The 17,960-nt window shown below is 47.1% G+C and overlaps 1 protein-coding gene across 1 annotated transcript; it reads left to right on the top strand.

The window, feature by feature from the left end:
* The first annotated feature begins 77 nt into the window (after window positions 1–77).
* Window positions 78–17,447, top strand: MRPL37 (mitochondrial ribosomal protein L37). The gene is made up of 7 exons (XM_020871395.2): window positions 78–498; window positions 3,761–3,944; window positions 4,032–4,147; window positions 9,489–9,674; window positions 11,794–11,951; window positions 15,223–15,426; window positions 17,230–17,447. The coding sequence occupies exons 1-7, from the start codon at window positions 153–155 to the stop codon at window positions 17,305–17,307; spliced, it is 1,272 nt and encodes a 423-aa protein (XP_020727054.2). The 5' UTR covers window positions 78–152; the 3' UTR covers window positions 17,308–17,447.
* The last annotated feature ends 513 nt before the right edge of the window (window positions 17,448–17,960 follow it).

Here is a 17,960-nt window from a genome sequence, read left to right as displayed (position 1 = left end):
GGTGGGGCAAGGCAAGAGTTACCTGGCGGTGATTGGTTAAAGGACCTGCCACTCATAAAACGAACCCTGGCGGTCGGCCCCTCGCGTTCCCATCAGGCCTTGCGCGCTGGAAGATGGCGGCGTCCAGGTGGAGGTCTTGAGAGCAGATTGGCATGGCGTTGGCGTCTGGGCCCGCGAGGCGGGCGCTGGCTCGCCCTTGGCGGCTCGGCCTTGAGGGCTGCGGGGTCCCGAGACGCAGGGCGTACGAGTGGGGCGTGCGATCCACGAGAAAGCCGGAGCCTCCTCCCCTGGATAGGGTGTATGAGATTCCTGGACTGGAGCCCATCACCTTCGCGGGGAAGATGCACTTTATGCCCGGGCTGGCACGACCAGTCTTCCCGCCCTGGGATCCCGGCTGGACGCACCCGAAGTTCCGCCGCTTGCCCCCGCTGCAGGAGCACCCGCTATACAAGGATGAGGTCTGCTACATCTTCCACCAGCGTTGCCGCCTCCTCGAGGGTGAGGCCCCAGGACGGCCGGGAGGGGACCTTGTTCCTCTATCCAGCACTAACCCCGACCTTCTGTGGGGTTGGGTAAGACTTTGAAACTGTGGGTCTTGGTTTCTTCGTCTGCGAAATGGGCCCGGTATTGAGTCTTATTTCTGAGAATTGTCAGGATTAAGTGGGATGTAAAGACTAGCATGTGTGAGGGAGTTTTAGTTTTTGTGGCCAAGTGAAGAGACATGGTTTCTAGGCCTAGCCCTGCCTCTCACTCTGTGTGTAATTTGGGGTAAGTGACTGAAGCTTCTTGAGCCTCTGTCTCCTGCGAAATGAGTGGTTTTGACAGTGACCCAACTCTTGCACCTTGGAGATGTAACTTTTAAGATTTAGATGGAGGGGGATTATAGTGCATAGAGATGACAGAAACAGTGCTTAACCTGCAGGTCTATTGCGTCTTTTCACAGGATTGGTAACTGTGACAGAGGGGAGTGATTTGGCAGTGATTTGCTCATAGGTGCGCTGTGGGTATCTAGTAAAGCCAGGGCTACACCCCTGGTTTCCCAGATCAGTGACCTTTGTCAGAGGTCAGAGCTGAGATGTTTTGAGGGAAAAGATCTGGACCTAAAAACCATCTAGTCCCTCCTCACCCTTTCACTCTCACTAAGGACAGGTCAGAATGACTTTAGCCAAAACCATCTGTATGTTTGGGGCAGTACTAGAAATTATGTTCCAGAGTCCCATGGGGGGCGGTCTCTATTGAGTTCTCCTACCCATTGTTTCCCAACTCATTCTTCCTTAGTCCCTAAATCAGGCTGGGGTTAGGACAGGTCCTGAAAATACAGAATGGTCCAGGTAAGTGGGAACAGAATTTTCTGATAAGTAATTAGGGAAGAAAGAGACCAGGCAGGATTTGGGGACTCAGCCAGAGAAAAAATCCTTGGTTTGAGGAGAAATCAACTGGCCAGCCTCTTAAACTGCTCAAACCCAATCCTGAAAGCTGAAAGCTGGTTTTTTCAGCGTTTAAACACTTCTAGTGTCCTCGCAAGGTGCTGTGAAGGACCTCAGAAGACTTGGCACCCTTGCGTGATCCCGGTAACATTACTATGTGGATGAATTGCATTAGATGTATTTTAGAAGTTAAAGTTAACTTGTTTGATGAGGCTGAAAACATATCCTACAGTTTCATCATATGCAGAGAGGTTCTGTAAAGTCTATAATAAAATTCTATAAGATACAGGGCTAGAGAAGCAGATTGGGGTAATGGAGAGATCCTGGGCTTTAATGTAAAGGTTTTCCTCCCAGCCCCATCGCTTACAAGGTTTGAGACTTGAAACAAAGTCCTTCATCTCTCTTGAGTTCCATCCTCCATTTCATGAAATCCCATCCAACTTGTCGATAAAGCTCCTGGTACAGAGTAGATGGTAATGTTCAGTAAATGGCACCTCTGTTACATATTATTCATATACTAGTGAACCATAAATTCTTAATATTTTATCCATTTTCAAGTTCTAGGAACAGTTGCAGTGTTGGGACTAAAACTTGGGTTACCGGACCCCCAGTCCAGGGTTCTTTCTGCTGTACCACACAATCAAGAAGTTAAATTTCTAAATATTTGTGTTTCTGATATATTATGAACCTTACAGTGAAAAGCTTCAATGCCTTTCGTTTGTCACCACAAGAGAAATTGAGGGTGTTTTCCTTCAAAGTGTCCTGGGTTTGCTTTAATCCCATAGTTTTTCAAATGAAGATGTGTTCCTGAGTCAGGTGATGTTTTTTCAACTGGAATGAGTAGCAGTCACCAGAGCTCTGCCAGCTGATGGACATAGTCGTCAAAGAGAATGCAGTGTTAACTCTGAGAGTTAGAGGACTGGTATGTGGACTTCGTGCAGAATTTAGGCCCCTATGTCTGCGCCTCTTCCTCCTTTAGGGAAGTGAGTTTGGGGGAAAGTGAAGCAAGGGAGTTTTGCCTGGCACCGCAGCCCCATCCCCCTGAGAGTAGGATGGTTAAATTAGTTTTTAAAGACTAAGCACTCTGGATCAAATCTTTGTTCTTCCTCTTTTTCCTGAGAAGCATTTTGGGCATCTTATAGAAATTTTATAGTACCGCCAGATTAAATTAAAAATAGGTGAGGGGATGAGCATAGAAACAGTGAGGTGAGTACAAAAAATCCTTTCTGTGAGGTTGTACGTATATAGGGGAGCACCAGAATTGGCTCTCAGCTTGCTAGCAGTCAACAGATGGTACGGAGATGGGGTCCACTGACCAGGCCCGTTGCCTTTTTCTATAAATCATACATACCTGTTTACTTGTTACCTATGGCTGCTTTTGTGCTAGAGTGGCAGAGCTGAGTAGTTGTGACAGAGACTGTATGGCCCAGAAGCTGAAAATATTTACTCTCTGACCCTTTAAGAAAGAATTTGGCCCCTGATATAGAGAAACATTTTGAGTTAACGTAGTTCACCATGTCCAAAAGACAAAATAGTATTCTACCCAGGAAAAGCCAACCCTTCTTGTATGGAGGCCAAAGAGAAGTTCAGAAGGCCTCGGAGGACCCAGTATAATAAATTGAAAAACATCTTCAGAAGGATTCTTTTAACAAATATAGCAGTACAGTTCATATGGCCTCTTCATACAAAATTCTGCTTATAAAATGGCTCATTATATAATCTCAGAGGTAGATGCGAAAAATTATCTGGTGCTCCCAAACTCAGCACTCCTCAAGTTATTCATGATCCAGAAGATATTTCCTTTATTTCTGAAAGCTTCTTTCCCTTGATAAAGCAGCATGTGCTTGATGCTGGGCCTGTATCTATTGAATGAAGTATATTTGGCAGACGTGAGCTTTTCCAATCAGGGCTAGGGTGTGGGTTAATAGAAGGGATCTAGGTTTTGAAAGGTTGGCATCTATTGATCTAGGCCTGTATGCTAGGGTCTGAATCCTCTATACCTACAGACAGGCTACAAACGACCCTTGCCTGCGAGGTTCAGTCTCATGATCTCAGCCATTTTAATAGCTGTTTGAATTCTTCCTGTGGCAAGTACTGTACATCAGTCAACTGTTAACTGTTTTTAAGCAGATGGTCATTCCTGGAGCTGAGTTGAAATATGGTTCTCCTCACTTCTGCTCTTTATTTTTAGTTCTGTCCCCTCAGATGTCAGAACAAATCCCATCTCTGTCTCAAGGCTGCTCTTTCCCCAAAATGCAACTGGGAAGGCATAAGCATCTTTTTCTGAATCATCTTTTTTTAGTGTTTGTTTTTTGTGATTGATGACCCTAAAGGTGTAAAGCAGGCCCTCTGGCTTACCAAGACCAAGTTAATAGAAGGCCTTCCCGAGAAAGTGCTTAGCCTTGCTGACAATCCGAGGAACCACATAGAGAACCAAGATGAACGCGTTCTGAATGCGATCTTTCATGCTCGTCTCTGGCACTCTACTGAAGACATCCCCAAGAGAGAGACCTACTGGTAAGTTTCCCCCAAGTCAGTAAGATTTCCTACTGATGGATCTTGGAGTCAGCTTTACACCTCCAAATATCTCTTCTTTTCTCCAAGCCCAGTCATTGTCGACAGCCTGATCCAGCTGTGTAAATCCCAGATTCTCAAGCATCCTTCTCTGGCCAGGCGGATCTGTGCTCAAAACAACATATTATCTACTACTTGGAAACGAGGTTAGTCCTGTACACCAGAAAGGCCCTATCCTTTCCTTGTCTTTCTACTCTCAGCCCCACCACCAGCTTATATTCCCATTCCTGCTGCCATACCTATTCTCACTCCCATCCTTCATGGTCCAGTTTTGTGGCTCAGACACATCCTCGGTGTCATTAGTTTTTGCCCAGCCTTTTTTTCTTGTAATCATTTCTTTCTAAGACTTAATTCATACCATATCAGTTGAGTGCCTCCAAGTGCCTAAATGTTGACCATAAGTTATAAAACACAGTCTGCACTCTCAGAGCTCATATTCTACTGCAAGAGCCTTCTTACTCTCATGCTTTTTTTCCAAATCCACTTTCTGAAGAGCTGCTAGAGTGATCTTTCTAAAGTACAGGTTCTCTCTGTCCCTTCCCTGGTTCAAATCTTTTATTGCCTCCTAATAGCTTAACAGTTCATGGTGGTATCCAAGGTCTCCTGGGCTTTGACCACCAGCTGGTCTTTCTAGTCTTATCTCTTGCTCTGCCGTCCCCACCTCCATTCCCATGTTTATACTTGGCCACTTGCAGCTTTTTGGCATCAAGCTTTGCGTTTGCAAGTGCTATACGTTCTGCAGGGAATGTTCTTTTCTGTTTTCCTCATTTGACTAATTTCTGCTTGTCTGTATGACTTAGCTCAAGCCCACGTCTCATGCAAATCCACAGATCAGCTATCTGCTCCTTTTGTCCATATGTCTACTTTTGCCATAGCACACATTATACTATATTATGTTTTGTGATTATCTAGTATCTTTTCTATCTGCCCCACCAAACTGTGAACTTCTGATGATAGAGACTGTGTCTTATTTGTCCACAGTAACAGTGCCACACAACAGGTGCCGACTAAAGGGACGGGTGAATCAATACCAAATCCCAGATGTTTTAGGTAGGGATGTTCCGAGAACTCAAGTGTTGTCCTTGGTGGAATCCTAGAGCAGGGAAACCAGCTGTGGAACAGTTTGGGTTTTTAGGACATTGACTTGGTCAGGCTTCACCAGTTTGCCCCTGTGAGTATGGACTTCCTGGCAAAGAGTCAGCTTTGCAGAGGTAATGGCACCACTAAGGAAATTAGTGAACCTCATTAATAGAGGAGTGCTTGTTGGCCCATTATCAAGTATTACCTCTAATTAAACTGCCCCATTTGGAGCTGTCACTGGAGAAGGGATGTGGAGGGAATTGAATTGGAAACCACAGTAGAGTATTCTGTGGGGAGAATCTAAAACCCAAGGTTACGAGAGGTCCAGGCACATTTATCTTCCTTGCAGATGATATGCGAAGAAACAGGAAGTACTTGAGAAAACTGTTCTTGAAGTGTGGGTATGAGGTGTTTTAACAGGTGGATCAGAGTTTATCCATCCACAGATTTAGTATCCCTTTTTGCATAGCCAGTAAAGGAGGGCCCATGTTAATTAAATGACAGTGCTATTGGTCAGACCAGTTTTTAGACATACAGCATCACAGCCTTGGTCCATTCCCATCACATTGTGATTGTAGTATTTGATTTGTATTTCTGAAAACTCAAGGACCTTCAGAGAAAAATCTGCCTCTGTGGAGAGTCCGTAGGAGGCCATTGTCCAGGAGACTTTCTAGATGACATTCATCTTCCTGTGGGCACCTCTGTGAGGGGCATCTGCTCGCATTCACAGCAGCAGGCTTGCTGCTTAGTCAGATGTGCATTCGCTTGCTCATACACCTGTGTCTCCTTGTGGCAAGTATGCTAATCTAACAAGTGAGGCTTTCTGACTGGCTCATTTTTTTAAACTGAGTTACTGAGGTCAGTTGAACCCTTTTCCTGGGCTTAGCAGCCCCTCTGCTTAGCCTGTGGTCTCAGTACTTCTGTCTCCCTCCCTCCTTCCTACTGTATCGTGCTCCAGTTATCTGCACTGACTTCCCCTAAGCTCTGCCATGCAGCAGCAGGCTTCTGTATCATGGAACATGTTACTCCTCCTTCACTAGAAGTTTCCTCCCTTTTCTTTGCCTGGCAAACTCTGACCTAGCAGTTTTCAGCCAAGGGTGGTTTAATCCTCTAGGGGAGATTTGGCTTTGTCTGGAGACATTTTTGTTTGTCCTGACTTGAAGCAGAGCTGGGGCTGGTAGTGAAAGCTCTGTTGGCATCTAGTGAGCAGAGGCCAGGGATGCTGCCAGATACCTACAGTGCATAGGACAGCCTCCCTCATCAAAGAGCTACCTAAAATGTGAACAGCACCAAAGTTGAGAAGCTCTGCTCTTATCCATCTTTCAGAAGCAAGTTTGAAGGCATTACTTCTTTCAGGCAGCTTCCCAGACCTCCCAGGGAGGTCAGTTTCCCCACCTCTGCTGTCTCCCAGTGTTGGAGCACTTACTCCCTCGTCAGCCCTTGAGAGGAACTCTCTGCTCAAGAGAGTCAAACTGGTCCCCAGCATAGAGCAGGTGCTTGGGAAGATCCAAACCCACAGCCCCTGAGCCCACAGAGATCACCAGGCCTCATGGTTCATTGGAAAGAACACAGGGAGAAGAGTGCATTGGTGAGTCCCTCTCTCAAGAAACCCTGGAGTAACACCTTAACCAAAGTTTTCTGGTTTTTTCTTTTCTATTTTTTTAGGATAAAAGCTTTATTTTTAGCAATCTTTTTTTAAAATTTATTTTATAGTGAAGTATAGTTAATTTTAAAAATATTGTTTTTCTGGTGTACAACAAAGTGGTTTAGTTACGTGCATACATATTTTCTTTTCAGACTTTTCCCCCATATATGTTGTTACAGTGGGTCCTTGTTGACTATTTTATATGTATAGCAGTGTGTGTATGTTAATCCCAACTGCCTGACTATCTCTCCCCGCCCCCCCGCCACCCTTCCCCTGTGGTAACCGTTCGTTTGTCTCTAACTCTGTGAGTTTGTTTCCATTTTGTAAATAAGTTCATTTGTTTAGATTCCACATATAAGTGATACCGTATGATACTTGTCTTTCTCTGTCTGACTTCAGTTAGTGTGATAGTCTCTAGGTCTGTTCGTGTTGCTTTTTTATGGGGAGTAATATTCCACTGTAGGGCTTCCTTGGCTCCGTGGTAAAGAATCCGGGTCGATGGACATTTAGGTTGTCTCCTTATCTTGGCTATTGTATATAGTGCTGCAGTGAACCTCAGGGTACATGTGTCTTTTCTTTTTTTTTTCCCACTTATTTTTGTTAGTTGGAGGCTAATTACTTTACAATATTATAGTGGTTTTTGCCATACATTGACATGAATCAGCCATGGATTTACATGTATTCCCCATCCCGATCCCCCCTGCATGTGTCTTTTCGAAGCATGGCTTTCTTTGGATATCTGCCCAGGAGTGGGATTGCTCGATCATATGGTAGCTCTATTTTTAATTTTTTAAGGAACCTGCATACCAGTCTTCACAGAGGCTGTACCAATTTACATTTCCATCAACAACGTAGGCGGGTTCCCTTTTCTCCACACACTCTCCAGCATTTATTGTTTTTAGGCTTTTTGATCATGGCCATTCTGACTGGTGTGAGGTGATACCTCATAGTAGTTTTGATTTCCATTTCTCTAATAATTAGTGATGGTTTGGTCACTAAGTTGTGTCTGACTTTTTTGGGACCCCATGGACTGTATTCTGCCAGGCTCCTCTGTCCATGGGGTTTTCCAGGCAAGAATATTGGAGTAGGTTGCCATTTTCTTCTCCAAGGGATCTTGCTGACCCAGGAATCGAACTCAGGTCTCCTGCATTGCAGGCAGATTCTTTACCTACTGAGTTCTCTTATATTAAGTATCTTTTCATGTGCTTTTTGGCCATCTGTATGTCTTCTTCAGAGAAATGTCTATTTAGATCTTCTGCCCATTTTTTGATTGGGTTGATTGAGGTGCATGAGCTGTTTGTTTATTTTGGAGATTAATCCCTTGTCAGTTGCATTGTTTGCAACTGTTTTCTCCCATTTTTGTGGGTTGTCTTTTATTTTATTTATGGTTTCCTTTGCTGTGCGAAACCTTTTAAGTTTGAATAGGTTCTAGCTTATTTGTTTGTTTTCATTAGGAAGTAGATAGGAAAATGTATCATTGCAATTTATGACAAAGAGTGTTCTATTGGGTTGGCCAAAAGGTTTGTTCAGATTTTTCTGTAATAAACCTGAACAAACCTTTTGACCAATCTAATACCTATATTTTCCTCTGAATTTTATAGTATCTGGTTTTCCCTTCAGGCTTGTGCAATATTCCTGGTGGGAAGGACTGGTGCTTGCCCATTGATGGGTGGAGCTGAGTCTTGTCCCTCTGGTAGGCAGGGCTGTGTCAAGGGGTGTGTTTAGAGGTGGCTGTGGGCTCAGGAAGACTAAGCAGCCGGTCTGCTGATGAGTGGGACTGTGTTCCCGCTCTGTGGTTGTTTGACTGGAGGGGCCCATATGGGCTGTTGGGTGGGGCCAGGACAGCTCACACCAAATTAGTACTCCCCAGTACCTCTCCACTATGGGTTTCCGTGACCCCAGTGTGACCACAGCCGCCCCTGCGCCCCAACCCCCTTCCCCCCCAGGAGACCCTCTAAGGTCAGCAGTAGGATCCTGTGAGCTCAGTGCTTTTCCCCCTGGGTCCTGGTGCTCTTAGAAGACCCTGCATCCACCTTCCAGGAGTGGCATTTCTTTCTATTCCAGCCCTGTTGAGATTCTGCGGTCAAGCCCTGGTGGCCTTGAAACCAAGTGCCCTGGGACTTCCTCCTCCTGATGCCAGACCGCCAGGCGGAGGAACCTTTTGTAGGGCTCAGAACTTGAGAACCTCTGTGATACAATTATTTTCCAGTTTGTGGCTCACTCACTTGGATGGTATGGGATTTGATTATGTCACAAATGTAACACTCCTACCATCTTGTCTTTGTCTTTGTAAGTAGAATATCTTCTTTGGTAGCTTCCAATCATTTTTGATGATAGTTGTTCCACAGTTAGTTGTTCCCATGTTTTTGTGAGAGGAGGTGAGCTCAGGTCCTTCCTCCACCATCTTGTCTTCGTGTCCCCTTCTAGTCTATAGAATGAAGATCACTAGATTGAACTCCAGTCCTGTTAGGTGCTTTTTCTGTGACTTCAGCCTGGCCACTCAGTCTTTTGGATCTGATGTTACTTGTCTACTCCAAGGCGTAGCAGAGGCAGAGAATGGCTTCCAGACATGAAGTGATGAAGGCTCACCTGCTTATATGATAAGCACAAGGATGAATTTCCAAAGTTGTATTTTCTATGATGAGGCAGATCAGATAGTGAAGCTGTAAAAGACTTGAGGAGCATAGCAGGATGAAAGCTTTTGACTTTGCCTAGCTAAGGCTTTAGACCAGATTAGACTAACTGCCTTTCTCCCCGTTTAGAGTCTACTTTGATTCAGGTCCATGGTTCCAGTGGAGCCCAGCTGAATGCTAAGGATCCTCTGCCTCCCATTGCCTCCCAAGAGGAAGTGGAAGCTACTAAGAATCATGTTCTCGAGACTTTCTATCCCATATCTCCCACTATCAGCCTTCAGGAATGCCATATTTATGATGTGAATGACAACACGGGTGAGTATCAAAGCCTTTGACTTTTAGGCAGCATGCAGATGAGGGACAGGCTTTTTCCAAAGAGAAAGGAAACATTGAGTACTTAGTATTAGGATCTCATGTGCATTTTCTCCTCAGAGCCATGTAGCAGCCCTGTGAGATAGGTGTTGTTAACCCTAAGGAAACTAAGACTCTGGGGTAGTTGTGATTGACTCAGAGGCTGACTTTACTTTTGACCCCGAAGAAGTCATTCTGTTGCATCAGTTGTAATGGGTAGCTTGAGGGGCTTTTGACCAGGCATCAAATGTTTCCTTTATTTATAATTCTCTTGAAAGATAGCCCCTCTCTGTGCACCCTATAAACTCTGGCCAACCTTCTGCTAGGATGGAGGAAGCCCACAGTCCTTGAATGGGGCTATTCACCCCACCTCCATCGAACAAAGCACCACCACTTCCCCAGTGAGACACGACAGAAACTAAGGAGTCGGGCTGGGGAGGCCTGCAGTCCCTGCCATTCACCCAGTCATTGTGAACTGCAGTGTCTTCCTCCCCAGCCTCTCTTCCTTTCCACAGCTGTGCCTCAGTCAGTCCCCACTGTCTCTCACCCAGCCCTTTACCCCAGTCTCTTAGTGGGCTAGTGTGACCCGGGCCATTTCCTCTCTCGTCCCTCTAGTTCACAGTTCCAGAGTAGTCTTTCTAGAACGTAGATTTAATCCCATCGCTCTTCATGCCCGTCTCCCCACTGCCTGTTGGATAAAGTTTGAACTCCTTAGCTTATCACACAAGGGCCTTCACATCGCCCTCTGCCCCTCTCTCCAGCCCCATCTTTTCCTCCTCGCCCACAGGCTCCCTTTATTCCCACTGTCCTTTTCTCACCACCATTCTCTGTCTCTTTCTTTTCCCTCTGCCTGCACTCTGACCATTCGCCCCTCTCTCTCTTCAGCTAAGTAACTACTCATCGGTCATAGTTCACCTTCGAACTCACTTCTTCCCAGAAATGCTCTACAACCTCGCAGTCTGGTCAGGGCCCTTTGATCTGTCCTCACCCAGCCCCCTGGCTCCCCTCGTGTCCTGACATGTCCCTCTGAGTGGATGTGATCAGTTTTCCTGTCTGTCTCCCCTCTAGACTTGGTGAGCTCTTCAAAGGCAGTCGCAAGCGCTGTGTCGGCTCTGTCCCTGGTGCCTGTCTTAGAGCTTGGCACAGAGTGAGTGCTGAGTGATGCGTATTCACACATGTGGAGGAATCGAGGCAGACAGGAAAGTCGGGTCTCTCTTAAGTGATGCCCTCCCCTGGGATTTTCAGAGCTCACACTTTCCCAGCCTCTTTATTCCTCCATTTCGTCCACTTTTGCCAATCCTGGTCCTTCTCTGTAGCAGCCTCCAGCCTCCGAGGGTTTGCCCGTGGCCATGCAAGTGAAGAAACGGTGACCCAGCAGGGTTGTGGCTCAGATGAACGAGTGCTGAACTTGGATTCTCAGCACTGTGTTGTGGGGTATGAGACCCCGTTTGTTACTAATAATGAAGTATTTTGCAAGAGATTTGCTTTTTAAAAAGATAATTACTATAGGTTTCAGGTTATCTTTCTAGTATCACTGTCATCTGTATACCTGATTGAATGAGAAATTGAATTGGTTCAATTGAAGAGGTTCAGGGGTTAGAGAGCTAGCCAGCAAGAATCACTTCGAACAGGTGAGCAAACATTTTCTATAAAGAACCAAATGGTATTTTAGGTTTTGTAGGCCACATACAGTCTCTGTCACAGCTATTTAATAGATATATGTAAATGAGTGGGTGTGGTTGTGCTCCGGTAAAAATTTTATTTTCAAAAACAGGCCAGATTAGGGACTTCCCTGGCAGTCCAGGGGTTAGAACCTCACCTTCCGAGGCATGTTCTCTCCCTGCTCAGAGAGCTAAGATCCCATATGCCTTCCAGCCAAAAACCCAAAACCCAGAACAGAAGCAATATTGTAACAAATTCAATGAAGACTTTAAAAACAGTCCACCACCACCACAACAAAATCTTAAAAAAAAAAAAAACCCAAAATATATAGTTTCTGGCACTCAGCTACGGTGGGGTGACTTTCCTGAGGCTTCGGGTGGGCCAACTAACCTGTCCCTCCACATGATGACGTGTTTTGCAGGATTCCAAGAGGGCTATCCTTACCCCTATCCCCACACCTTGTATTTGCTGGAGTCAGCCAACTTACGAGCACACCGCTTTCAGCCACATCAGTTGCAGGCCAAGATGATCCTGTTTGCCTTCGGCAGTGCGCTGGCTCAGGCCCGGCTCCTGTATGGGGTATGTGTGTGGGGAAGACCACCAAGCTGTCTTAACGTTGTGTCGGTTTCCTGCCTTACCCTGCTCAAAGGAAAGGAAGTGTGGAGGGAATTCTTTTGCTTGACTGAAGGAGAGGCACTTCCACTCACCCTACCATCTGCTGGGGCCTACAGTGTGTCTATCTTTACATAAGATGCCTCATCACAATAGCCCACAAGGTTTCATTGTGATCCCCATTTTTCAGATTATACTTCTGAGTCCCAGGAAAGCTAAAAGCAGCTTGTCCAGCATTACACACAGTACATGGTGGAGAAAGGATTGGGACAAGATGGTCTCAACTCCTGAGGCTTCAGTTACATGTCCTCCAGCACTCTGCCTCTAAACTGTACTAACAGAGCCTGAGCACAGGGCTTTATCAGGAAGGCAGGAGATGGCCCAGGCCTGCCTGCCCTCTCAGGACAGGTTCTGAAGACCCAACATACCACTTGGATGGTTGCCCCTGGATTCTAAGAGGAGGTCTCAGGGACCTAGATTTTATAGAATGCAAGCTGAGTGGTTGTCACACAATGCTGTTCCAAGATTGGAGGAAAGCCTGGCTGGGGAGCAAAGGCCTCCAGGCAGGAGATAGCAATATCGAAGTCCCCAAACAGGCCTGGGACACCAGACCCCTGGTTTTGTGTGTGTGTTGGAAGGTGGGAGGGGAAGAATGTTTTTGAGAGCTGCTGTCAGGCTCCCAGGTCTTGATTAGAACCTAAGGCCCTCCTGGAGGAGCAGTGAACTTCAGAATGTTCTTTTTCTCATCCTCCTTGGTCTAGGAACTAGGTGGGGTTGGTACAGTGTGGTTAGCTTGATGAGATAGGGAGTAGAATGGACTTTGTCTGTGTTGAGCATCTGCCACATGCCAAACATTTAACTAGGGCTCCTTATAGCGGTGGTTCTCAAAATATGACCCTGAATTGTTAGCAGCATGAACACCATCTAGGGACTTGTTAGAAATGTGAATTCTCAGATCACCTGACATCCTGCATCAGAAGGTCTGGGGGTGGAGCCTGGAGGTCAGTTTTAACAAGCCCTCCAGGTGATGATGGTACAAACTTGAAAACCACAACACTAAAATTTGAGAACTACTGCATTATTTAATCCTTATAGCAGCCCCCTTGTGGCAGATACTAGTAGCTTCATTTTACAGATGAAGAAACAGGTTCAGAGAGGTTCGGTAACTTCCCCAGGGTTACACAGCTAAGAGATTAGCAGCTGTTGTATCTTTATGTGACATTTTTGTGTCTTTCCAGTCCTTGGGAGGTTATCTTAATTTCTGTTCTCTGACATACTTTTTGAAGGCTCTGGAAGGTTGGGTAACTTGCCTAGGATCCTGCAGCCAAAGAGTAGGGAGGCAGGCATTAGGACCTTTATCTCTGCAGCCTCAGGGGACATGCTGCCTCCTGACTGCGGGGCAGGAGAGGGAGGCAGAGTCCCCTGCCAGGCCCCAGGCCTGAGGCTCCCGGCAGCTCCTGTGCCAGCAGGGCATAGTGGCAGCACTGTCGCTAGTCGCCACCCAGCTGGGTGGGAGAGGAGGCCTCCCTCAGCCCCTCCAGGACAGGTTATTCCTGGGGATGTGAGGTTGAGCAATTATGGGAAGAGCCTCTGTGTAAAAGGTAAAATTGCTGAGAAATTTATGTACTACCTGCAGTTTTATTGATCTGTAGAGGGAGATAAGAGTCAATACAGAATTCTCAGCTAACACTTAGAGGTACTTTTCTTTTTATTTATTTCTCATGCAGCTAAGAACAGGTATTTCTAAGGCCAGCAGTCCCAGTGTGGCCCTCACTGAGGTCTGCCATTAGCTATTCCTAATGTCAGATTCAGCCCTAGAGCAGTGAATGTAGTAGGCAGCATCTTTGAATCAAGGATGCTTTCCTTCACGGGGCCTGCCTATTGAATCCTTTGTCCATTGGGTAGTAGTCATCAGACTGGATTCCTGCAGACTCAGTAGGGTGAACATATGACTTGTCATCGAAACTGGAATACTGGTGAGAGTGACAGAGGTGCTACTATCAGAATGGGACACTAGGTGTAAACTAGAACAGTAAGATTTTAAGAGATTTAACAGCCTGGGTCTTGTCCTGGATAACCTTGAGCTAGTTATACCGCCTCTCTGAATCTGTTTCCTCATCTGTTAAATGTGTATGCCGTGTCATGCCATGCTAAGTTGCTTTAATTGTGTCTGACTCTTTGTGGCCCCAAGGACTGTAGCCTGCCAGGCTTCTCTGTCCATGGAATTTTCCAGGCAAGAATACTAGAGTGGGTTGCTGTGCCCTCCTCCAGGGGATCTTCCCGACCCAGGGATCGAACACGTCCCCTATGGCTCTTGCAGAGCAGCGCGGATTCTTTACTGCTGAGCCACCAGGGAAGAGACCTAAGTGGGTATATACCACTGGATTTATGAGATTAGAGGTGACTGTGTGAGACTGCTGTGATGCCCGGGACATGAGAGGCCTTTAGTAAATGGTTGCTAGTGTGTTACTGTTATCGATGGCACTGATGGAAAGAGATGATTAGCAAATGTGTCAACTGGCGAAAGCCTGGGGCTGACACAGCTGGAGTGGACACCCAGGAATCGGACACACTCAGAGTTGAATTTTGAGAGCTCAAAGCCCAGGTGAGATGCCTGCCTGCAGGCTTAGGACGTTCCAAGAAGCCCGGCCCTGAGGGGTAGAGTCAGGCAGAGAGAGGGTGTGTCTGACTGAGCACCAGCCACTGTGGGTGCTGATGTCACATGTCGTTGTGACCTCAGACAAGTCACTGCCTCAGCTGGTCTGTCTCCTCAACCATCAGATGGAGTGAGAACTGAATGAGATCATGTCTGTCATATGCACTGACCCTCCAGGTCAGCATTTGATAAGCGTCATCATTGTCACCGTCAGGTTATACCATGAGTTTGGGGGGTTTCCCGTCATTAACCTCCCAGCTCATCTTCCCTTACTGTGCAGCTTGCCTGGCAGTCACCTCTCAGTGGCAGGAATTAGTACTTTAGTGTGCTCAAGTTGAAGAGCAGGTACACTGGGGCCACGATTGATCTGAGCCCAGGGAGAGCCAGGCTGGGTATGTGCAAGAAGGCCTAGCCCTGGACAGTGCCCTTAGCTCCACCTTCTATTTTCATCTTTCATTGTAGGAAAACCACTCAGTGGGGTAGGGGGTTATTTAAAAGGCCAGAACTAGAAATTGCCTGGTTTGTGCTGTTCTTATGCCTCGCCATTTCTGATTGCATTTCCTTGTCCTCTTTTCCTCTCAGAACGACCCTAAGGTTTTGGAGCAGCCAGTAGTTGTGCAGAGCGTGGGCACCGATGGGCGTGTCTTCCAGTTCCTGGTGCTGCAACTGAACACCACAGATCTGGCCTCCGAGGAGGGCGTCAAGAATCTAGTCTGGGTGGACTCCGATCAGCTCCTCTATCAGCACTTCTGGTGTCTCCCAGTGATCAAAAAGAAGGTGGTTGTGGTAAGTCCAGCCATCTCTGGCTTGGTGATTGGACCGGGGCCATGGCTCATCGTCCTCAGCGAGAGCCTGGCTTGGGGTTGAAGGAGTGCTTGTGAGTGGAGCCCTGGCTTCAGGAACCTCATGTTCAGGACCTCAGTCTGCCTGGAGGGCTGCTTCAGCCCAGTCCATCATCTAAAACAGCACTTTCCACCCTGGGCCCTGCCCAGCTCTTTGTGCTCCCCTCTACACCCCCACCACGCTCCACTCCTCTCAGTTTTGTCTCCAGTTGCCTGAGCAGCTCAGGATCCTAGTAAGTTGTGTTCTTTTTATAGAGGAGGCTCCTTCCTTCTTGCACCCCACTCCCTCTTCTTCCACTCGCCCTCCCCCATTTCTCTTGCATCTGGTTGTCCCTATTTGTCATTCCAAGTTTAGCCTAAAGCCCAGCATCCCAGTCCCAGCCCTGCTTAAGTTCCACGGGTAGGTCGCCATAGCCTGGGTGCCCCCATCACAGCGCAGTCACACTGCTGTCCTGCGGTTGTCTATTCATGTGTTCTCCTCCTCCGTTAAACTGAGCCCTGAGCTCCTGGAAGGCCGAGTCTGTGAATAACGTGTTCATTCATTTCACTCCACAGACGGAATTCCTCTGTGGACTATCCGTCACTGCTGCACCTCCAGTGCTCAGCTGACTGAGACCAGGCCTGTGTTCTGTGCTCTGGGCAGTGACCATATCTTAACAGATTCATAATATAATATCAGGCAGTGATAAAGCCTGTAAAGAGACAGAACAGGATTTGGGGGTGAGAGAGAACGGCGTGGGTGTACTGCTGGGTCTGTGGCTCACTAGCTGTGTGTCACGCAGGGCCTGAGTAGATTTGCTTAATGGGGTTGATGAGTCTTTGAACATCATCTGTATGTTAGTTGAATAACGAGTTCTATCAATGTTGACATACCCTTGAAATGCCTGCTGGTGTGAGCCCTTCTCTCTGGCCCCAGACCCTGTCCTTTGTCCCTCGCCTGTGTAGCTACAACAGCCACCTCCGTACATCTTTGCTCTTAGTTGTCCTCTGTCTCCTCTTCGTGGCTTCAGGTCCTTTTCTTTGAACCTTTTCCTTCCATGAGCATGACTTACTGCCAGGCCTGTCCTGGTGTGGTCACGTGGCTCCTCCTTACCCATCTCTTCCTCTAGCCACCCCACCTCCACCAGCATGGCCCTGGGCTCCAGCCTCACCCTTTCTTTTTCTTCTTGGCTCTTTCTAGTTGCCCTTTAGTACTCATTCATACATGTTTTCTTCTATGTATGGAAGTCAATGAGTTATTTTACTCTCCCGCTTTCCTAGCATCTTTTTCCTACTTCATGATGAGGCCTGTCACCCTTCATTACCACTATTTGCACCCCTGACTGGAAGCTCCTTGAGGGTGGGAGCCAGATTCAAGTAACTATTGGGTTTCCAGCACTGGGCACAGCTCTCATACAGAGAAGGCTCCTGATAAGTGTGTGTGGGATGAATGAGGAATTCTCATCCCTGGGAGTTAAAAGGAGCAAATGAAACACTTTTCCGTGGGGGTTGAATTGAGCGGGACTAGGGATCAGGGCAGGGTCAGCAGATAAGTTTGCTGAGAGGTGCGGAGACGCCTTCTGTCCTCCTCTCGAGCCCAGCCCCCACCTGGCATCACTTGGCACCAGCTCCCCAGCACTCCTTCTTGATCACAAGAGAAAGAAACAGTTATTATCCAGGCACTTAGGATTTACATAAAACCGACCTTTGTTTTAATTGCTGCCATTAAACCTAGTAGCAAGATCCTAATGGGCTGTTTTCTTTCCAGGAACCTGTTGGGCCGACTGGTTTCCAGCCAGAGACATTCAGGAAGTTTTTAGCTCTGTATTTGCACGGTGCCGTGTGAGCCAAGGACTGTTCTGAGGCTGGAGTCGCCTGCGCCCCGCTCTTCCTGAGAATCCTGGAGCCTGGATGGTGCCTGAAGCTGTAGCGCTCCTCGGGCCGGTGGTCTCTCCGACAATAAAAGAGCCCTTTCGGCGCACTGGAGCCTGTGTTTGTTGTCAGGGTGCTTTCAGGTGGGGCACCCACAGCTACGCACAGGCCCTGCCCCTGAGTCTGCCTCTGTTGCAAGGGCCAGCCCTGGAGCTTCACCTGCCCCAGCTTTGTCTGTGACCCATCTTGTGATTTTACATAAGAATCTTCTCTCTCTGAGTTTCAATTTCATCATCTAAAAACTTGTGGTTAATGTGACCTACATTGTCTTACAGACTATAGATTAAGTGTATGTAATGTTTACTTCCTGTTAGGTGCTCTGGAGTGGTCACTAGGTTCTGTGGGAATTTTTTAAATTGTGGACACATTCCACAATGACTGCAGGAAGTCTGAATAGAATATTCATTGTAGATTTCCCACTAGTATCTTGGTTAATGGACTGAGTACATCCCTGGTTCAGCTGACCTCTGTTCAGATAACATCAAGCCCTTCTCTGGTCCAGGCAGCTCATACACAGCATCTTGTTCAGTCCTCACACAGCCTTTGCAAGGTAAGTGTCATTTCCAC

Source organism: Odocoileus virginianus, chromosome 5 (genome assembly GCF_023699985.2).
Source record: "Odocoileus virginianus isolate 20LAN1187 ecotype Illinois chromosome 5, Ovbor_1.2, whole genome shotgun sequence".
Taxonomy (NCBI): domain Eukaryota; kingdom Metazoa; phylum Chordata; class Mammalia; order Artiodactyla; family Cervidae; genus Odocoileus; species Odocoileus virginianus.
This window is presented reverse-complemented; position numbering and strand designations above follow the sequence as displayed.

Bases quoted from the DNA above. Each gene is read 5' to 3' on its own strand.
- MRPL37 (XM_020871395.2), top strand. From the start codon at position 153: ATGGCGTTGGCGTCTGGGCCCGCGAGGCGGGCGCTGGCTCGCCCTTGG. The intron at 4,148-9,488 runs GTTAGTCCTGTA...CTCCCCGTTTAG, and splicing joins ATCTACTACTTGGAAACGAG to AGTCTACTTTGATTCAGGTC. The intron at 9,675-11,793 runs GTGAGTATCAAA...CGTGTTTTGCAG, and splicing joins TGATGTGAATGACAACACGG to GATTCCAAGAGGGCTATCCT.